We start from the raw sequence: 22,266 nt of genomic DNA on the forward strand, positions 1-22,266 counted from the left end.
CAGCAAAAGCCAAGGCATGGGGGCAGAGCGGGGCGTGTCCTTCGCAGGAAATGGTTTTGTTGTCTTTGTTGGAGCACGAGTTTTGTAGGAGGGAGCAGCAACGATGAAGGTGAGGTCAGCTGGGGAAGGGTCCGAAAGCCTTGAGTGTTTTACCTAAGTCTGGGGAGCCTGGCCATTAAAGTACCTGGGGGTGACTCAGCCTGGCTGGCCCCGGGCTGTGGCCACGGCTGGGGAGGAAGCAGCGTCGGAAGAAAGGGTTTGCTGGGTGAACAGGCCACCCAAACAGGGATGAGCAGGGACCCGGGAACCCGCTCAGGAGAACGAATGGTTTTCAGGGCTGCATCCAGCTCTGGGCCAACCGCATGGTGGTTGCAGGTCTTCCGTCCACCACATCCACTCCCTGTGGCGGTGGCAGGACGAGTGATAGCTGTCTCCCTCCTCAGTCACAGGAGGGGAGGAAAACCCAGGCCTTTTGCAATCGCTCTGATTCGGATGTTTTCCACCCCTTTGGACGGCCCCCCCCCCCTTCCCTTCCCGCCCCTGAGCTCTGATCCGTGCGGTTTGCTAATGGAGGAAAGCCAGAAGCAGGAAGCAGATAGCTTAGGGAGTGGCTGTTCATGTGATTACAAAGTCTCTGCTTTCCAAAAAGTTTTGCCTCAGAGCAATTCCAATTGCCTGGCCTTGGGGTGGGATTCGGAGAGAGGGGTTCCTGTGGTGGGGAGGGGCTCCTAGGGGCACAGTGCCCAGAGGCCTGTGGGGTGCCAGGGGCCTCCACACCGCTCTGGTCCTGGAGGGGCTTCTTGGCCTCTGTCGGGGCGTCCCTCCTGTATCTGTTTTCTCCTTCCCTTTTGGTTCGTTTCCCGCTTCCTCTCTCCCCTCGTCTGTCACTCCTCCCCCCCGCCTGCCCTCCCGTCTTCTCAGTCTCCTGGCTCCCTACCCCTGACTCCTGACTGCTCTGCCCCTGCCTCCCAGCCTCCCCCTGTCTTCTCCTCTCCATCTCAGCCCTTTCCCTGTCTCCACACTTCCACTCCATGCCCCCTCCCCAGGGTTTTCCTGAGACCTTTTCCTGGCACTGTGAAAGCGTCATTGTTCCCCTGCACTTGGACAAACCCTAGTGTTGTGGAATCAGGATGGCATTTTTGCGGTGGCTTTGGGCTGGGAATGGGCCGGGACGGGGTGGGGGGGGCAATGAGGAGGCTGAGCCTTCTGGGCTCATGCTGGGCTGCGGCAGGAACCCAGAAAAGGGGAGGGGGCCTGGGGGAGGGGGCCAGGACGCCTGTGCTCAGACAAGGGGGCCCTTGAGACTCCGGAGGAAACCCAGGGGGACCTCTTGCCGCGTCCTTCCTCCCTCCCAGCAGCCTGCAGGCCACGGGGTCCAGCCCACCTGTCCCTCTGATCGCCTGCTTCCTCTGGGGCCTCCGCTGAGCCCGCAGCTGCCGGGACCAGGCTGCAGAGGCTGAAGCAGCCCTCCTGCCCACCTCCCCGGGCCATGTGTGTGGACACGTGAGTGTGGAGGTCTTTGGAGGGCGGCTAAAGCAGTGTCACAGGGCGCAGGGGAAAGAGAAGCATGGGTCCGGGCACTGAACAGGCTTAAGCCCGCATCCTGGCTCCAATGCGGGCCCCACCGCTTACTGATTCTGTGACTTTGGGCAAGTGCTACCCCTGTCCCCAGCCTCAGTTTCCTCATCTGTCAGTAGGGTTCAGAGTGCTGATTTCATAGGGCTGTTGCATTGATTAGAGATCATTTCACGTGTCCTGCATTGGCTGCATGCCTGTCACCTAGGAGGACTGGGTGAAGAGCAGCCTCTGCCTGAGAACGTGGGTCCAAGAGTGTTTCTGCAGGTGTGAGTCTGACTTGGGCCAGAGCCTGAAAATGTGTGTCCGAGGGTGTCTGTGACAGGTGTGGACCACGCTTGGTGAAAGGGTCACACAGGGCTGGTCCCTTTGGAAGGCCCCAGACTGTGAGAGCATTCCTCATCTGTCTTGCTTATTTCCATATTCCTGGAATGTTCCACAGAGCCTGGGGCAGAGCGGGTGCTCAATAAATGTTAGTTGAATGAATGAATAATTGCAGGGGTAGCCAAGGGTCGGAGCTCAGAGGTGGAGTCGTGGTCCTAGGAGCAGGCTTGTTCTCTCATTTTCCCACAACCATTTCAGGAGCGGTTGTGCATGAGGTGGGGGAGTGTTGCTGTGGTGTCAGCGGACCGGGTTCAAGTCTTGGCTCCACGGCTGTGGGGCCCTGCACAGTTTGCTGGGCCTCTCTGGGCCTCTGTTTGCTCTCCCATAGAATGGAAGAGCTTTGGAGTGACAGGTTGGCAAGTGACTGGCCCATAGTAGGTGCTCATGAAATGTTAGCGCCCCAGCTCCTACACTCGGCAGATGAAGTTCCAGGTTGGGCCTGGGAGAGCCAGGGCTGAGCCCCGGCCTCTGACCGCAGCCCCTGTTTACTCCCCATGGGTCCAGGCTTGAGGGGAGAGACAGCACGGAGGGCAAGGGGGTACCTGTGGGCCTGAGGAAGGGGGGCTCAAGAGAGGAGACTCTGGGAGAGGGGCATTGCCTCCTCCAGGGAGAGGCCCCAGCCCTTAGAAAGGGTCCCCAGAACCCTCTTGTGCCTTCCAGGAAGGGCCAGCAGGGACGCACAAAGAGTCCTGGGCCCTTCATTCTCTGTGTCTTCATCTATGGAAAGGGCATCTCAAACCCAGGGCTCTTTCCCTCTCAACTCTAGGCCAGGATAGCCTCGGCCGCCTGGCCACAGGAGAGCATGCAGACGGGGGCACAGGGATCCAGCAAGGAGCCCGTCTGTTCCTTGTTCCTCCCTTGCTTCTCTTGGCTCGGCCAGTGCCTGTCAGCTGGACGCACTGTGGGGTCAGCCTAGCGTTCCCTGGCAGAGTGGGAGCGTGAGGGCGGCTGCCAGGCTGTCCTATGGGCCTCAGGGAGGAAAGTGAGCCTGCCCAGTGGTCAGTGCCACGCTCATTCGAGAGATGGGGAAACTGAGGCCCAGAGAGGGGAAGGGATGCCCCCTGGGCCACCCAGCATGCCAGGGTCTGTGACAATAGCAACACTTTCCTGTTTCTCACCATCCTGGCCGGATGGGTTCCTCATCTTAATATCGTCTTCGCACACTGCGGGGCAATTGAGAGGATGGGCTTGAGTCAGCGGCCTGGGTTCAAGTCCAGACTCTACCGCCTGCTGATAGTATAGCCTTGGGTGAGTTACTTAACCTCTTCATGCCTCGGTGTTCTCATCTGAAACCTGAGACTAAGCATACTTGACTCATAAGGTGATTGTACAAAGGGGGTCTGGCTCTGACAAGACACCCAACGAGTATGGCTATTACTGTGTCCCAGAGCTTGGCCGGGCGCAGGCAGGCAGAGGTGGTGTGGCCAGGGCTGGGGCTGAGGCCTGCAGCTGGGGCCCATAGCCAAAACCGTGATCCAGAGAGCAGAGGCCATGTGTCCTGGGGCAGAAGCCAGTGTGGAGCCATGATGCACAGGGCATGGCCTCAGGTCCTCAGCACCCCACCTCACTGCCCCGTCCTGGGCCAGCGTCCCTGGGATGCTCTCCTTCAAGCTACCAACGATGACAATGTCATCTCCCTGCAAAAAAGACTCAGTCTAGGGACTGCCCTGGTGGTGCAGTGGTTAAGAATCTACCTGCCAATGCAGGGGACACAGGCTCAGTTCCTGGACCAGGAAGATCCCAATCCCACCTGCCGTGGAGCAACTAAGTCTGTACGCCACAGCTACTGAGCCCACGTGCCACAACTACTGAGCCCACGTGCCACAACTACTGAAGCCCACACACCTAGAGCCCATGCTCCGCAACAAGAGAAGCCACTGCAATGAGAAGCCTGTGCACCACAATGAAGAGTAGCCCCCGCTCGCTGCAACTAGAGAAAGCCCGCGCGCAGCAACGAAGACCCAACGCAACCAAATAAATAAATAAACAAAAATTTTTTAAAAAGACACTCTTAAAGGGGCCAAGAGGAAAACAAACTTCACTCTGAAGCCCGACTACTGGTGGGACTTCAGGAAGCAGGAGCAGGGAAATTGATGGGCACAGTGACCAGCCAGACTCTTATGTCATGTGATAGGTGTGGATACTTCCAGCTGTCCTCAAAATTGAGGGAGCAAATGGGATCCAGGGGGTGGGAAGTCCACTCCATGGCCGGGGGGGCGGGGAGGGCAGCTCTACGGACATGAACGTGGTCCAACAGAACCAGCAGCCAGAGGTTGGCCATTGCCTGGCACCCAGGCCCCAGGGGACAAGTATGGACAGAGCTGCCATCTCTGTCTGTTCCCACCACCTTGGAAAAGCACAGGACTCCCCCTTGTGGGCAGGAGGGGCCTGCAGGCCAGGGAGTCGGCTGATGGACCATCATAATTTTCTCCATCAAAGTCATACCTACTCATTCAAGACAATTCATTAATTAGAGCAGAGCATCCTGTCTCCTGGAGGCAACCTCTGAACACTTCTGACTGATCTCCTGCCGGCCCTTTCCTTGCACATTTTTCCTTTTTACAGTTTTACTCTGGGAGCAGTCTATATTCAATCGCTTATCCTGCTTTCTTTTTAAAATGTTTTCCCAAACCCTTTTTTAAAAACCTCATAAATATTTCAATGGCTTTGTTGTCATTTGTCCAATGGGTGCAACGTCATTTAGGGAACCAAGGCATTCGTTTTTTTCCAGCCTGTCGCTGTCATAAACAATGCTGTGATGGATATCCTTGAACATCCCTGTGGTCTGCACCTCTGATCTTTTATTTCCTTAGGATGGTCGCCCAGATATAGATTTGCTGGGAGGGAAGGAATGGAACTTTTAAAGTTTGAAACCTTTACCAAGTTGCACTATAGAAATGCAGTAGGAAATGTACTTGTTCAAGCCCACCCCCAGCAGTGTCTGAGAGTGTTCCCTCTCCACACCTGCCTGGTTGGCCTTCACCAGCAACAAGAGTTGGGAGGATTACAGAGCTGAAGTGCCCTCAGAGTTACCTGGTCCAATTGTCTGACCAGGGCAAAAGTCCCTTTGGCAATGTCCCTGATAGTTGTTCACCCAGTCTCTGCTTGCATACCCCTAGTGAAAGGGAGCTCACTACCTAGCGTCCAGCCACAAGAAATCTCATGAGCCTTTGGGAAGAAAGCACTGAGCCATCCCGAAAAAGTGCCCAGGTAGTGTCAGCATCCTCTACATCTCTCCCCAAGCTGCTGGCTTGCCCGGATGTCACCTTCCACTCCCCGCCCAGCTTTGCCCCGGTTACTCCCTGGCACAAGTCCTCCTTCCCACCACCATGCCAGCCACCATCTCTCACTTCCCAGGCTCCCCTCCATGGTGATTCTAGCCTGATCTGGAGGTCAGAGGACCTGATGCCTCGTCTCAGCTCAGTCCCTGATTTGCTATGTGTCCTTGAGCAAGTTCCCTGGCCTCTTTGGTCCCCAGAGGGCCTGTCTGTACTAAGAGGGCTGGTTTCTGAGCCCCACTGAGCTTTGCCTGAGCTCCTGGCAGTTGTGATTTCCCAGAGGGGTGTGTGGCAGGGACCCGGGTCAGGAGAGCCTGGTCAGGCCTGGCCTGCTTCCCAGTCGGGATAGGCAGTGGTCCCTGCAGGGCCATTGGTAGTCACTGTCTGCTTCATGCTGACGTTTATGAGAAGAGGCCATGCCTTTCTGGGAGGAGAGGCAGGGGGAAAGTGTGGGGGGCAGAGAAGCCTTCTTTCTGTCAAAAATTCCTACTCCCTTTGGCCCTGCTCTTGTCTGTAAGCGTAAGAATGATGGGACTGAGCCCTTCCGGGAAGCTGCTGCTTGCTGCCCAGAGCTGCCTGCTGGCCTGCCCTCCCTCCGTCCACTGCCTCTCTGCCCCTGCCCCACAGGCATCTCTCCCCTCTGACCTGTAGGAGGGCAAAGCCACTGGGCTAGGCTGAGCTGGAGGCCCTGGGGCCTGGGGGATTTCTTCTCCTGAGCACAGGCCTCAGCTTCATGGTGGGGACACACTTGGGGGTGACAGACAGAAAGGGTGTAGCCTTGTGGAAAAGCCTGCTGGGCCTGGCCTCCTGCCCCTCACATGCTAGAAACTCTTTGGCAAGTGCTTCCCCTTCCCCGTGCCTCAGTTTCACCATCTGTTAAGTGGGTGATGATACTCCCTGCCCCACAGGGTTATGGGGAGAGTTGAATGGGAGCCTGACAGGCCGTGGAGCTGTAGCACAAAGCCTAGCTCACAGGTGGTCCTTCATAGAAGTCTGTTCTCTTCACTCTTCCCTTTGTCCTCTGCCAGCAGCATCCTCAGAGCTTCCACAGCCTTCCTCTACCTTTATGGCTCCCCCTGAGGATTCCAGAAGGTGAATTATTTTACTTGCCACCCCCCACCCCCCGGCAACACAGGGGTGGTGAGCCCACCCTCTACTCAGGCTTCCCTCCCATCTTTGGGACTTTCCTCTTACGGTTTATGCCCATTGGTCTCAGCCCCAGCCTCTGTATCACCTGGAACACATCTGCTCCCTCTCCCTGCACAAGCCCCAGAAGCGAATGCTACTGAAATCACTGATGGTTACTGAGCACTTGCAGCGTCCACCCACCGGGCTAAGACCTTCATCTGCGAGAATGCATCAAATCCCTCCAACAGCGCTGGGAAAGCTGGCCCGTTACCAGCATCCTGGGTTCCTGTGGAAACCAAGTCACAAAGGGGTTGCATAGCTTGCTGAAGGTCCCCCAGATAGTCACAGGCAGAGGTAGAATGCCACCACTGGCATCTGGCCCTGAAGTCTAAGATCTGAGCCACGTATCATGTGGGGGGGTGTCAGAGCTGGGCCCTCCCAGTGCCTGGCCTGACAGCAGTGTGGGAATGGTGCGCTGAAGATGTTTGATACTGCAGGAGCCTGGAGCCCCTGTCCCTGCCCAGAAGCTCCCAGTCCTTGATGGAAGCCTCCAGAATGTCCAGGTTTCTAATTACATGGTGTGGTGATGCGTTCCGACTCACCCCCTTGCTCTTCTCTCACCTTCCTGCTTCTCCCTTTGCTGCACATGCTGTGTCTTTTTATTTGTGTACCTTTCCTTCCTGTTCATTTCTGAAGCAGAGACTTTTTGGGAACTGAATTGTCAGTCTTGCCCCAATCCTCACCCTTCACTCTACTAAGTGTCCCGAGATGCCTTGACCCCTGCCCTTGGACCCGGCTGTGTGAGGCCAGGTGCCAAGTCCCATCAGTCTCTGAACCAAGAGGCCTGCAGAACCAGAGCCCAGAGTGGGTCTGGCTGGTGATGGCCCCCACATTTCCCACTTCAACCAAGAAGTCTCAAATCCTACCATTAGTGAGGCACCGCATGCCTGTCCCTTGTCCCCCTTTAAAATGTAAGTGCCTTTAAGAACAGGGACCAGGAAACTGAGTTCATCTAGTACTTTATTTCGGGATTACTGCAGAACGGAGGCTGTGTAAGTTGTGGGTACCAGGCACCAGGTAGAAAAACGTGCCGCTAGAAGTGGTTGGGTCACTGCACACCCCGTATCTTGAGACCAACACAACTCGAAGTGCCTTCAGAGTCATAGGTGGCCTGTCTACTGCAAATTGACTGGACCCTGGGCCCTGGCTGCACGCCGAGTGCTCCCCTTGGCATAACTAGCCTCTCTCATGGACCTGACCAGTGCGGAGAGCCAGTCCTGCCTTGGAGCTCGGTCTTCTCCCCAGGATATCATGGCTTCCAGGAAGGCCAATAACGATCCAAAAGACATTAGGCAGTGGGCCCAGAAGACCAGCACGGCGTTGTTGCCACTTTCTAAGTTTAGATTTACACATTCAGCACGTACGTCCATTTCTAGGGTTTTGTCTGTAATTCTGGTAGGCTGTCACCAAGTGGTGGTAATGGCGGCTGGGCAAGAAAGACATGATTACTGAAGGAAGAAATTATTATTTTATATACCGCTATTGTTCTATATTATTAAATAATAATAATTAATACTCCTGTTCGATTTGCCAGGCATCGTTCTAAGTGTTTTACCTCACTTAATCCTCAGAACAGTCTTTCGTGGTAGTTCCTATCATTAATCTTGTGAAGTGACTCGCCCAGGATCACAGAGCTAGGATTTGAATCCAGAGTCTGGTGTTCTTAACCTTTATACACTACTTCAGAAACAGGTAAATACCCAGGGAAACATTACTATGGAAACAGACCACCTCGTAGACCAGTACTTCTTAAACTTAATAGTGTATGAATTCTCTGGGGCTCCTGCGAAAATGCAGATTCTGATTCAGTGGATCGAAGATGGGGCCTGAGATTCTGCATTTCTAATGAGCTCCCAGGCAATGCTCAGGATGCCAGTCTAGGAATGACTGATAGTCACAGTGTAGTGCCTGCATTTAAGCCGGCCTCAAACTCAAATCCTGTGAGTGCTAAGCAGGTGACATGATGCAGGGCGCAGTTGGTCGGAACAGAGGTGACACAGAGAATGCATTGCAGTCGGTCTGATGGGGTGGCCACTCCTTAACCTCAGCTGCTCATCACCAGCAAGGATTCTGGACCAATGTGGTCATATTTCTATGTGAAATCTCGCACTTTCAAATAATGGGGCAACAAATTCAACTCTCTAAAACACTAGGCAGCTTGTACATGAATGTTCATAGCAGCATGATTCATAGTAGCCAAAAATTAGAAACAACCCAGTGTCTTTCCTCTGATGAATGAGTAAATAAAATATGGCACGACCATATAATGGGATATTATTCGGCACCAAAAAGGAATGACATACTGATACATGCTGCAATGTGGATTAACATTAAAAACACTACAGTGAGCGAAAGAAGCCGGACACAAAAGGGCAATTATTGTATGAGATGTCAAGAGTAGGGAAATCTATAGAAAGAGAAAGTAAATTAGTGGTTGCCTGGGGCTGGGTATGGTGAGGAAGTGGGGGGTTGGATGGTGAGTGATTGTTAATGAATACAGAATTTCTTTGGGGGAGTAATGAAAAATGTTCTAAAATTAGACTGTAGTGATGGTTGTATAACTCTGTGAATATACTAAAACCCACTGAACTGTACACCTTAAATAGGTGAAATGTCGGGTACGTGAACCATATCTCAATAAACCTGCTTAAAAAAAAATACCATATAGGAGAGAGCCAGTTTCTTTAATATATAAAGTGCAGTTACAGATCAACAAGAAAAATACCAAACCCCGGCAGAAAAATAAAAAATCACAAAGTATATGAACTAACAGTTCACAAAGGAAACACAAGTGGTTCTTAAATGCAAAAATTCTCTCTTGGGCTTCCCTGGTGGCGCAGTGGTTGAGAATCTGCCTGCCAACGCAGGGGACACGGGTTCGAGCCCTGGTCTGGGAAGATCCCACATGCCACGGAGCACCTGGGCCTGTGAGCCACAATTACTGAGCCTGCGTGTCTGGAGCCTGTGCTCCGCAACAACAGAGGCCACAATAGTGAGGGGCCCGCGCACCTCGATGAAGAGTGGCCCCCACTTGCCACAACAAGAGAAAGCCCATGCACAGAAACGAAGACCCAACACAGCCATAAATAAATAAATTTTTTTTAAAAATGGCAGAAGACAACATATTTAAAAAAAAAAAAATTCTCACTTGCTCATAATACATGTCGTACAAGTCAAAGCTACTCTGAGAAGATTTTCTACCTCTTAGGTTGGCAAAGATGAAAACTCTGTTAGGGAGGAGACGGGACATTAAGTTGGTACACCTGCAGCTGGAGGCGTGGAGGCGGGTAGTGGCAATTGTCATCTTTAAAAATGAAAATTGTACATACCCATCAACCCAGCAATTTCACTTCTAGGAATTTATTCAACAAATGTACTGTCACCTGTGCAAAATTATATATGTACATACACACATATATGCAAAGATATTCATAGTAGCATTGCTTGTAATAGAAGAGTGGAAACAATCTAGACATTTGCAGTAGTGATGGGAAAGCACTACGAACCTTGCATAGATTTGAATACTGTGCAACCCTCAAACACAATACAGCAGCTCTGTTTATACTGATCTGGTGGAAAATATTATATATATGTCTGAGATATATTATTAAGTGAAAAGGGAAGATGCAGAACCAAGTATATAGTCTGTCTCCATACGAGTGAGGGAAAAGAAAGGCTGCACGTACGTATGTATGTGGTGTATATGTTTGTAAATGGAGAGCCCATCTTTGGGGTGGTCTAAAGGAAATTCAGATAGCCACCAGGTAAGGCAGCAGATGGCTGGGAGCAGGGGTGAGGGGAGACACACTTTTGCTGCGTACAAGGTTGTATTCTGCCTGCGTTGTCTCTTCAGTAGCCATTTAAACCACACCACCCAGGGCCAGAGAGCACCTGTGTGAGGTCATGTGACCACCAGTTGCCCCTTCATGACGGCAGAGTTAAAGGAGTAGTTCCTAGCCACCATCGAGGACTTTGCTCCCTTAAATCTAAAAGAGATGTGCGCCACTCACCACCTCCTCTGTTCTCTGTCCCCACACGAGTCTCCCAGCCTTGGGATTCCCATGTGTGCTCTGAGGGTGACTCTGGTGTTCTCTGGACTGAGGACAAAAGGTATCTCTGGCACACGGGGACACAGGGCATGAAGGCTGAAGAGGGAAACCATGAGGACCCCTGTGGGGCATCATTTGGGCCTGTTGGATCCTAATCCCTGTGTTTGCTTCCTGTCCTCTAGGCACGCCCCAAAGGCGAGGGTCTGACCCCGTACCAGGGCAAAAAGCGCTGCTTTGGCGAGTACAAGTGTCCCAAGTGCAAGAGAAAATGGATGAGCGGGAACTCCTGGGCCAATATGGGGCAGGAGTGCATCAAGTGCCACATCAACGTGTACCCACACAAGCAGGTGAGCCGGGCGAGGGGCGGGGGAGCGGGAGCAGGTGAGGCAGAAGGACCAGGGGAGGGGGAGCTTTTCCCTTACTGAGCCTCAGACGACGGGGATGGGACCAGATCTATCCAAGTTAGCCCTCTCTTTCCTTGTCTCATAGGAAGTGGGGGGGAGAGGGCTTGTTTCTCCAGGAAGGGAAGGAAGATAAATGGGCAACTGTACGAAGACCCTGAGACCACAGACCCCAGTGAATTTTGAAAGTAACGAACTGCAACCGTGACACAAAGAGGGATACGCAGGCGGCGGGATGCTGTAGAAAAGTGCATTTTGTTGGTTCTTCGCCCAGTTGGCGCATGTGTACAAGGTGGATACTGGGTGCCAGATACTGTGCAACGGGGCTGGTGGCCAAGGGCCGGCCTGCCCTGCTGGGAGGGGGTTGAGGCAGCTCGTCCCAGGCAGCACTCACTTACTGCAGGCTGCAGAGAGGAGGCGGCATTTACTCTGGGGCCTGAAGCAGGGGAGGAAGCTAGACCTGTCACCAGAGGGAGGGTGGTCATCCTGGGAAGAGGGTACAGCAAGTGCTAATGCCCTGAGACTGTTGGACTGGAGATGCTCAAGGCTGAAAGCTCAGTGAAGGAACAGGAGAGTGGAGTGGGAGATACGGGAGAGCTAAATGGAGCAGTCACCAGAGGAATTCGGGGGGCCCTACAAGGAAGCCCCCAGCAACAGGGCTTTGGGCTTCATTTTGAGATGATTGCTTTGGTTGTGTGTAGAGACTGGCCTAGAGGGGCTGGGAGACTGGGGAGACCAGCAGGAAAGCCATGGCCATAGTCCCGGGCGAACCGAAGGAGGTCTGAACGAAGGTGGTGGCTCTGGATTTGGGTCCAACACAGAGCATCACGGGGTCGGATGTGAAAGGTGAGGGGGGGCCAGGAATCCAGGAATGAGAACAATCACACTCTGGCTTGAGCTCCTGAGTGGATGGAGGTGGTCGTTACCAAGGTGGGCAGCCTGGGCTGGGGGCAGTTGGGATGGGACAGAGGTGTTCTAGATAAAGGCAAGAGATCTCTAATACATGCTACATTTGAGATGTTCCTGAAAATCCAGGTCGAGACGTCAAGAGGGCAGCTGGGTTTGTTATTCTGAAGCTCGTATGAGAAGTCAAGGTGGTTCACCGGGAATTGGGTACCATTGGCCTAAAGGTATTTAGGGAATGATGAGATTGCCTGCAGAATGTGGGTAAAGTAGCGAAGGGATTCCCCAGACCATGTGTTGTGGAATCCCAGCATTCGGAGGTCAGATGGAGGAGAAGCGTCCGGCGAGGAGGGGGACCAAGGAGCGTGGAGTCCCGGGGGTGGGATGGTGGCAGCACAGGTGGTGGCGGGTGCTGAGATGTCGGGTGTAATGACCGTGGAGAAGGGCCCTGGAGGTTTGGTAATAAGGAGGTGGTCCCGAAACTTTGGAGGGCATCACTTTTACCTGGAGGACTTTTTGAGCCGCCACCAAGCTCTGAGAACCACTGAAGCCGATGCCCTTTAGGTCGGACATGAGGCGGAGGGGAGATGTTAATTCACAGCGGATCTGTTGGCCAGGGCAGTGTCCATGGTGGTGGAGGTTCCCTGGGCCAGGCCGCAGAGGAAATACCTTCACTGTCCACTTTTGCAAAGGGCATTGATTGTGGAGAGAAGCAGAGAAATGGGACAGTAGCTAGAGTAGGGACGGTGGCGTTGAGATGGGTGTTCTGAAGATGGGAGAGCCTGGAGCACATTATAGGCAAATGAGAATGACCCAGAAGAAAGCAAAAGGCTGATGATAAGGGGACAAGAGGGAGATGCCTTATCATCAGCCCGGGAGGGAGGGAGGTGGGGGATGATTGGGGAGGGTCGTGGGTTTGATGGGGCAGAGAAGGGGGACCTCACTTCCAGGGCTTCTGTTTTCTCAGTGAAATGGGACATGAGGTTTTCAGCTAAAAGTCAGAGTGAGGAGGGGTGTGGTGGGCTTGGGGAAGGACAAGGGAGGAAGCGAACCTACTAGAGAAACATAGCCGGACTGGCAAGCAGCATGCCAGCCCAGGGGGAGCTTCGAGATCATAACTGTCACCCAAGCCGTCAGCCCGGTTCTGTGACTTGGCCAGTAGTGTTCACTGCACAGGTGTGGGCCAGAGATGGTGTTACAGGGGTTCGGGGACAGAGGTGTGCCAGATGAGTGTTTCAGAGGGAAGAGTTCAAAGAGTCAGGTGTGATGTTGGAAGAGTGTGGTCCTGGGCTGTGAGCTGGATGGCTGGGAAGGGAAGCCAGAGGGGCCCTGATGGAGAGGCGGGGCCAGGGCTGGGGGGAGTGCGGGAACCGAGAGCCGGACAGAGAGCAGGTTTCTGAAGGCCAAGTCCAGGCTCTGGCTGAGGGGATGGTGGGAGACACGGTCACTGCTGGTGAGGTAGTTGGGGTACGGGGAGCGGGGGTGGGGCGAGCCTTCCCTGTGTAAGCTGAGTCACCAAGACGGATGGCAGGAGCGGGGGCGGGCGGGGGTGGGGGGGCAGCAGAGGAGGCCACGGGGAAAGGGAGGCAGGAGGATGGGGGAGGATCCGCCGAGGCAGTGACGTCAGGCTGAGGGGCAGTGGAGGGTCAGCAGACGAAGGGGGCTGGGGTGGGAGTGGCAGAGAGGGGAGGGTGCGCTTCTGGTGAGGGAACAGCACGTGCAGAGTGGAGAGGACAGGGCCCAGCCGAGCACTGGAGGAGCTGAGGGGTGAAGCAAAGTGCGGAAGGAGGGGCCGGGCTGCCTTGCGCTGGCTCAGAGGCCATGGCATGGAATTTGGTCTTTATCCTACTAGGAGCATCTGGGAGTTGTCCAAGAGGACTCTTGTGGTTGAAACATTTTGTGATTTTATGACCCTCGTGCAGGCCTCCTTTGCCTCTGTTTGCAGACTCTCCATCCTCCTGCCCCCAAGGGTTTCCGTGGTTCCCATCACCCACACTGTCGCACACAGGCAAATAGATGGGAAGCTGGCCGTGCAGCCCAGTGGACAAGGGGCTCCTTAGTGCAGGGGGCCTGGCCCACAAGCTAATGGCACCAAGGGAGACACCAAGGCCCTGGAGCGCCGAGACAGGCTCGATGACCCAGTGGCTGGGCACAGGGCACGCGATATGCACAGAGTGTGGTAGGAGCATGTCGGGGCTGGGGCTGAAGGCGGGCAGTGTGAAGGAGCCATGGCACCTGGATCCTGGAGTCTTCCTGGCAATTCCTGAGCTGGTCTGGAACCCCAGTTCAAAAGCACCTCCCCAAATGTCTGACTGTCAGCACGCTCGCCCTCGTTGAACTCTGCTCCCCCAGGGCCCTTGTGCGTGGCCCGTGCTGGCAGAGGGGTTCCTACTTTCTCCCGTTGGACACACTTTGTTGACGGCTGCTCGCCAGGTCTGTGCAGGCTCTGAAGGAAGACGAAGGTCAGGGGGCTGCCTGGCTTTCCAGGAGCTTCCTCTGCAACCCAAGGGACAGGATTCCATCAGACAGGGTTAGCAACTGGCGTTCAGAGAACTCCTCTTCTGAGTCGCAGGTGTGGTCACCCTCCGGGTGCCGTTTGCTGAGCCCCTGCACACCCTTCATGTGTTCTCTGCCCTCAGACCGGGTGTCCTGTTCACTGGGAGGGAACGTGCAGTCCTGAGAAGCCACGTGGCCTTTCCAGGGCCCCCAGGTGGAAGTGGTGTCTTGACGTTGAACTTGCACCTGTGTCTGGAGCCCGGCCCTGAGGCCAGGCAGGCCTCCGTTGGTGTCCCAGCTCGCGCCCTCTGAACCCGGTGGGCTGGAGCAAAGCGCTGGGCTGGGCTCCGAGCACAGGAGAGAGGAGGGGTGCTGTAGGTGCGTCTCAGTCACTGGAGACTGGCAGGAATTGGGGAAATTGTGACAGCAGTGTGCGGTGGCCAGACACTCCTCTGCGTATTTTATACCTTCATCCTCTCAGCCACCCCATGAGGTCAGCTCTATTGTCTCCCCATTTTACAGAGGAGGAAACTAAGGCAAAGGGCATAAGTGACTTACCCAAGGTCAGTAGAGAAGCTGGAACTCATGAAGAGGGATCAAGTTTGGGGCTGGAGGAAAACATGGAACCTGGAGGGGACAGATGAGTGGCCTGGGGGAAGCGGGGGCAGGGGGAACAGCAAGGGCAGGTCAGGGTGGCTGGCTGGGGAGGGGAGCTGGGAATGGGCCAGTTCCTGCAGTGGCTCAGACGTATGGTGCTTGGGGCTGTGCTAGGGTCTGGGAGGCTCAGTCCTTATGACTCTCACACCTCTGTGACCTAATCAGAGAGGCAGGGCCCAGGCCATGCACCCAAGTCCACCAGGACCCAACTCTCCACTGTGGCTCCAGCCTCCTTGGCCGCACCCCTGTATTGCCGTAGCCCCTTCCTTGATGCCGGGCCGTCCCCCCGTCCCCCAGGCTGGCAGTGGCCTCTCCTGCTTCGTCTCCATCCTGCGAAGCTCAGTCCAAGCACAGCCTCCCTGACCATCACCTCCCCGTCTCCACACTCAGGATCAGAGTCTCTCAGGCCCAGTGAGGAAGAATCTTCCAAGTGTGTGTGGCTCTGCTTTTCCTTCTCCTCGTCATTCAGCCCTTGTTTGTTGAGCACCTACTGTGTGCAGCGGGGAGACTGAGGCCCAGAGAGGAGATGGGACTTGAGCAAGGTCACTCAGCCAGTCAGGGGGGCCTGGGACCGGGTCTCCCCTTGCCTCACCCCCAACCTCCTGTCACAGGGCTCTTCTCCCTCAGGGAAGTGGCAAGCTGGGCTGAGGGCAGAGGGGGGGGTGGCCCTGCCGAGCTCCCCAGCAGTCAGGAGCCTTTGAAGAGCTGAGAGGAGGGGCTCAGAGCCTCTGTCCCCCCATACTCTCCCTGCCCCCCACGGTGGAGAGGGGTTGCTTTATTTCTACTGCGCCCTGAGCTCTGACCTGTGTGGTATCCATCTCCTGAGAACCCTCCACTTCCCCTCCCCTCCCTCCCCTACCACATCTGTTTCCCGTCAGTCTCCAGCTGCGGCTCCCCCCTGCCAGCCCTGCCCCCCATGAGAAGAAAACACTAATGGGCTTTGCCTCACTGCGGGGGGTGGGGATGGCCCTGGGGTGATCAATCCCAGCTGCTGACTGTTTTTCCCTCGCAGAGGGGAGTCGCCTTGACAGCTTCCCCAGCTCCTCCACCCAGTGCCTGGGCAGGGCTGAGCCAGGACCTGTGGAGGGAAGGGGCGCTGACAGGGTCATGGCCAAGGAGCAGGGATGGCCAGGATGTTGCAAGTGCATTTCCACAGGGACTCAGCTGATTCCCCTGTTCCCAGCCTGCTCCCTCTACATAATAATAATAGCAATAATACATGATATTAATACTGATCAACTGCTCTTTATGTACCAGGCACTGTTCTAAAAACTTGGCATATATTAACTTATTTACTCTTCACAACAACCCTATCAAGTAGGTACCCTTATTAGCCTATTGTGTAGAGGAGAAAAATTGAGGCACCGAGAGGTCAAGTGACTTGCAAGAGGTCACACAGCAATTATAGAGTCTTACAGAGCTTTTTATGGTTAGAAACTACCTTAAGGCAGTCATCTCATTTACTTCTCTCCTTATCACACATACAGCAAATGTTATCAAACCCCCCCAGCCCAAGTTACAGAAGGGCAAGTTAAGGTTCTAAAGGAGAAAGTTCTCTCCCAATAGCCCTTGGCAGGTAGGTAAAGCTGCAGGCCTCTGGCAGGGCCTTTGATGTCTTGGAGCCTCGGTTTCCTCATCTGTAATATATGAGGATGATAAGATGCCCCTCACAGGACGTTAGGTTGTATGATTTATGTGGTGGTGCTTTGCAAAGTGTAAACCACAGGGGGCAAGGGTGGTGTCAGGCCTGCTTGCTCTGGTCTCTCCGGCCCCACTTGGAAGACGGGTTCAGGGAGGGGCTCGGGCCAGCATGAAGAGTCCGGGAGGGGAGCTGGATCAGGCTGGGTTTGGTCTGGGGGAGGGAAGACTTCAGAGCTGCTCACATCGGACCTATGGGGACCAGCAGAGAGTCTGCATGGCCCCTGTGTGGCTGGGATCACTGGGATGGGCGTACAGGGACCCAGACTTCAGCCCAAGATCGTGAAGTGCAGGCAATGGGCTGAGCCGGTGAGCTCAGCCGCCAGGGAGCTCTCCAGCGCTGGGGTGTGTAGGCCATGCCCTGGGATACTACTGTAGGTGTGTATCAAGATGTCTGGAGGGCAGGGAGGGGATGTGACCTTCCCAGGTCTTTCAGCTTGGAATTGTGGCTTCAGCTTTCAGTGGCCCTCTACCAGCTGGTATTCCCCTCCTATCAGTAATAATAATAAACAACATTAATAACTTTTATGTGCTACGCACTTTCTATTTGTGATCTCCCTTGAGTTGTGACAACAGTCTCGTGAGAAAAGTGTTACTGACATCTCCTTTTACAGATGAAGAAGTGGAGGATCAGAGAGGTCAGGTGGCTTGCCCAAGGTCACACAGCTCATAGGTAGTTTGAGTCCAGGTTTGACATGAAGCCAAACTCTTTCTCCTTTCCCCTGGCTAGGAAAGCCAGTCATTGAAAGCTTACTGAGATGAAGCAAGGCTCCTGCCCTATTTCCATGTCTTCCCAGTGTGGCTTTAGGCCTGGAAGCACAGGGATGGGCTTTACGACCCTGGATCCGAACGCTGCCCACCCACAGTCCATACACTTGCTTTCTAGAGCCCTCTGACTCGTCCATTCTCTGCTCTGAGCGTCAGCTTCAGGCCAGGCACTGCATAATCAGGCAGAAAAGTTGGTGCGCTACTTTTGAGCAGTTTGCAGCCTGTCCAGGGGGTAGCGCTCACGCTCAGCTCCCCTCCAGGACCATTCTGGGTCCTGGTCACTGGCACCAAGGCTCCCTTGGCCCACACCAGCCTGCAGTTCCTGCCCCCTGTCCTCGGCAAGTGGCTCCCAGCTGGCCCTGATCAGCTTCCTTTGAGTTCCCCCGAGTCCATGCAGAGGACCCTGCTACAGGTAGGGGTTCTGGGCTGGGGCTACGGCTGCCAGCCAAGAAACCGTCTGCCTCGGGAGGTGTGCCTAATAACCTCCGTACATTTTCCAGAGAAACAAGCTTGCTTTTGAGAGCCAGGATGCGAGGTACAGAGGGAGCAGGGAAGCCCCCTGTGTAACAGAAACGTGCTTGTATGTGCCAAACGCCAGTTTACAAGCATCTAGACATCCGACTCCGCCCTGTAAACGAGCTGCAACAATGGCCCACTTTACAGATGTGGAAACCGAGGCTCTCTGAGGCCACGCTCTGAGTGAGTAGCCTCAGAGGTCTGGCAAGTCACCTCCCTTCTCTGGACCTCAGTTTCCCTGTTCAGAAACACCTAGCCACTCCACTAACGAGGCAGGCACTGTGCCAGGCCCTGGGATGTGAAATGCATCAGAACACTGGCTGCTGACGTCACAGAGCTAAGGGCTCGCTTACCCGAAGCCTGAAACACTGTGACCCCGTCCAGGTTAAACTCCCCTTGAGTCTTGAGGCCGCAGGAGCAGCTGTGGTGGTGACAAGTGGCCTGGGAAGAAGCAGTGGATGCTGGGAATCAGGAGATGCGGCTTGGGCCTCCCTTGCACTGGGCCTCAGTTTCTTCGTCTGGATAATGTCTGGGCCCCGCTGTGCTGCCTCCGTCTCGGGCATTCGTGAGCTTCAGGTGGTGGCTGCTCAGAGAGTACTGGCGGGGGTGGAGTTGGGGGGCAAAGAGGCATGTAGACCTGGGGCTCTGTGTGCGAGACCTCCTCCCAAAGCACTGACCCCAGCCCGAGGCCTCAGCCTATGCCTCCCAGGATGCAGGACTCAGGACACTCGGGTTGCCTGCAGCAAGCGAGAAGCAGGAAGGGTCCTGGGCGCTTTGGGAAACAACCTCTGATTACAGACGCCTGCGCTCTCTCTCTGGGCCCTCCCTGTCTGTCTCCCTCCTCCTGTCTGTCTCGAGCACTCTCTGCCTCTCTCCGCATCTGCCCCACTCTCACTGCTCCTCTGGTATTTCTTTCTTTCCGCCCCCTCCTCCCCACCCTTGGGCCCGCTTCCTCCTTCCTCTCTGCAGAGACCCCTGGAGAAGCCCGATGGCCTGGACGTGTCCGACCAGAGCAAGGAGCACCCCCAGCACCTGTGCGAGAAGTGCAAGGTGCTGGGTTACTACTGCCGGCGCGTGCAATGACCCGGCCGCCTGCTGGGCCCCGCCCCCTCCTGCCAGCCAGAGAAGACGCCACCCCCCTGCGTGTCCCCTGTGTGCGCGGGGGCGTCCTCGCAGGCTTACAGGTCTAGGGGGTGGGCTCTTGGCTCATGTATGTTGACAAACAGTGTTACTGACGTAGCTGCGCCCCCAGAAGGCCGGGTCTCTGCGACTCTCTACGGGGGGCCCTGGGTCTGTGTGGAGGGAATAGGGCAAGCAGAGGTCAGCGCACAAGACCACACAGAGCCCTTGGTGTCCCCGCAGGCTCTCCTCTGAGACTCCCTTTGGGGTGAGCAGCCTTGTATTGGCCACGAGTGCACTAAATTTACTGTGAATCCCAGAGCCTGCAGGGGACTGTCTCCCCAAGACCGGCCAGGCCGCCTTTTCCCACCCAGAACCTTCCAGTTTGCCTTGTGTGAAAAGCCACTCGTAGAAAGCCCTAATTTTCTGTCTGAGTCAGCACTCATGGCAAGCTGACACCTGTTCTCGCAGCTGCTGGGGAGCGGGCATCTCTGCCCCCTGCCACTTTGAGCCCCAAACCTGACCGCCTCTGCCGTCACTGGCATTGCACCTGGGCGCCGCACCCTGCCCCCCACCGTAGACCCAGAGGTCAGGCACGGGGAGGCACTGAATGTTGGACAGTGTTCCAAGGTGTGACCTAGGGCACATCAGGCAATGCCTCCCCCCTCTCCCAGCACCTACTACCCCCACTTGCTAGGATTTTGTCAGCCCCATTCCCTTCCCCTCTCCCTCCCCTCCCACCCACGCTAGGGGGCCACCCCCTGATGGAGGCTACAGGACCCAGCAGGGAAGCCACTCTGGCAGGAAGGACACAGGCCAGGCAGATCAAAGACCCCGGTTTTAATGCTGGCCTCACCACCGACACACTGTGGAGCCTGGGAAGGATTCTCATCTCTCTGCTTCGCTCCTAGTTAAGTGAGAGACTGGCAGCGGAGAGCCGAGAGGCCCGTTTCTGTTCTGATGTTCTGGGATTCAGCCTGGCTGTGTGCCATCTCCTGGAGCAGAAAGCTTTATTTGGACAGTATCCCCAGGTGCCGTGCCCCCAGTATCACCCGTCAGTCGGTCACTTAAGAAGTCATGCGGAGGGCTCCCGTCCTCCCCTGTCGCCCCTGCAGGCCCAGCCCTGCCTGCTGTCCCCTACCCTGCAAACGTGAAGGAGGGGGTTACCCCCACCCCAAGACAAGCTACAGAACCTCTCGTTTGCAAAGTGGGGATAATGATTCCTACCTCCCGAGGTGGGGGGAGGCCTCTTGGCGTTCACACTGGTCAGGGCGACGTTGTCCTGGCTAGTGGGGGGATCGCCTTCCTCTTTGCTCCCTCCCCAGTGAGAAGTCCTATTTTTATTGTCGTATCACCCTTCCTTTCTCCCAGGGGAACCGGCTGTCAGAGCTGGGTCACTTGATTTTGCCCCAACATTATGCCTCTGTGGAAAAAAAAAAAATCAGACCACGAAATGGGCCTGAAATTCAGTGTTTACCACGGCTCAAGGACACCCAACCCGTGTCCAGTTGCCTTTTGTTTTCAAATGAAAATGCTTTGTACAACTGAGGAGTTACAGCAAAGTGTTAATCAGGGGTCCAGGGAGTGAGTCGAAGAGATGGAGTGAGTGCATTTGCAGCCAGAGGGCTGCAGCGTAGATTTGGGCAGGGAGGTGGGGGGGGCCATGCCCTCTGAGCATTTAAGAAGGGTGTATTTGCTCCAGCCTGAGCCCTGTAGCGGCCTCCCTCCGGCCTGCCCCTGACTGTGAACACGCTCACCGCCCACTGAGGAATCCCTCCCAGCTGCTCCCTGCCTGCTCCAGGGTGTCAAGGTGAGCCAGAGTCACCCTGTTCCAGGGCTCTCTGTCCCCAAGGAGAAGCTGTTACTGTCAGTCATCCTAGTGCCCTGCTAACGAGAACATTCGCAGTGATGGGCAGTGTGCTGGTCTCTGCTGCAAGGACCAGGTCTCGACCCTTCCAGGGACCTGGCTCCACAGGGGGACCTTGGCCTCAGGTACCTGGGCTGCAGTCATGGGGGAAGCCCACACCTTAGAAAGAACCCAGGCTCCAGACCCCTGGAGGCCAGGGCCTTCCACAGGCCAAGAGGAGAAGGGATATCACCCCAAAGTGACCTTTGCAGTGGGTTTGTCCAGCTGGCAGCCCCCGCCATCTGTGCAGAGCTGGCCACCGCAGGGGCTGGGCCCTCCCTATGAGGCAGCCCTTCCACACCGCCCCCTCCCGCACTGTTTGGCTGAATTTGGGAGCTCTGTGTGCTCAGCGAAAGCCACTGCTGTCCAGGCTGGTGCTGTGAGAATCAAGTGCTCAGAGGGCCTGGGCACCCAGGAGACAAGAAATTGTGTGGTTTTAGTATGTTCAAAGGGACAATCGCTTGCAGTTAGTAGATCTAGCGATCCAGTTGGGAGAGAACGGTGTTTACCCCATAAGAAGTATTCAATAGTTCTACTTGTGAATTTGTATTTATTTTGAGTTATACTTGACACAGAATTCCTTTTTTTTTTTTAAAGAAAAAATACTATGTGTGTATTTTGAAACGAAAATTCATGGATGTTAAAATTTCTGCATGGTTTCCAATTTTTCTCACAACACTGAATTTGTTACCTTCTCCCGAAAAATCTTCACAGTGATTTTTGTCTGTATATATTTGAGGGCTTTTTTAAAAAAAAGAAAAAGAAAAGAAAAATATGATTGCCTGATTTTTGAGATTAAAGTAAACAAAAAGAGAGGCATTTTCAAAACTTCAGAGCTTTCAGGAGGGCAATAGAATATCAAATGAAGATTTCTGGAAGTATTTTTTGCAAACCTTCTGGTTGAGCTGCAAGAAAATATTTATGGTGAGAACTATTCTCTTTTTCCTGTTGGTTTTTTTTGGGGGGGTTGATTTTTTACTATGCTTTGGTCTGTAAAAAGTCTGCAACTGAATTACATTAAGAAGGAAATATTGTCTACATAGATTATTATATGAAGTTGGTACATAATTCTGATGAGGAAAAAAAACTTTGCAATTCTTTAAGCCATATTATTGTTATTCTCTGTTGTTATCCCTGGATACAAATATCAGTATTAAGTAGCCAGCATATTATTCAAGTGCATAGACTTATTATTAATATGTTCTTGTCCTGTATTTATACATATGTGTATTTGGGAAAGTACTGCCTTTTTTTAAGGGAAGCTATTATTAGATACTTAGTGAAAAGGGAATGGTGAGCCCTTCGAGCCTCTTCAGCTGAGGATAACA

The 22,266-nt window shown here is 54.4% G+C and overlaps 1 protein-coding gene across 2 annotated transcripts in view; it reads left to right on the forward strand.

Annotated features, from left to right (window-relative positions):
* Window positions 1-22,266, forward strand: part of ZCCHC24 (zinc finger CCHC-type containing 24) — a 72,749-nt gene that overhangs the window by 38,247 nt on the left and 12,236 nt on the right. Inside the window, exons 3-4 of one of the 2 annotated variants that reach the window (XM_033842424.2) lie at window positions 10,657-10,821; window positions 18,883-22,264. In XM_033842424.2, coding sequence (XP_033698315.1) covers window positions 10,657-10,821; window positions 18,883-18,996 — 279 coding nt within the window. In that variant the 3' untranslated portion in view covers window positions 18,997-22,264. Of the gene's footprint in view, window positions 1-10,656; window positions 10,822-18,882; window positions 22,265-22,266 lie in introns of those variants that run through there. The other variant, XM_073793400.1, reaches the window with a different exon arrangement.

The sequence above is a fragment of the Tursiops truncatus genome, chromosome 16 (genome assembly GCF_011762595.2).
Source record: "Tursiops truncatus isolate mTurTru1 chromosome 16, mTurTru1.mat.Y, whole genome shotgun sequence".
Lineage (NCBI taxonomy): Eukaryota > Metazoa > Chordata > Mammalia > Artiodactyla > Delphinidae > Tursiops > Tursiops truncatus.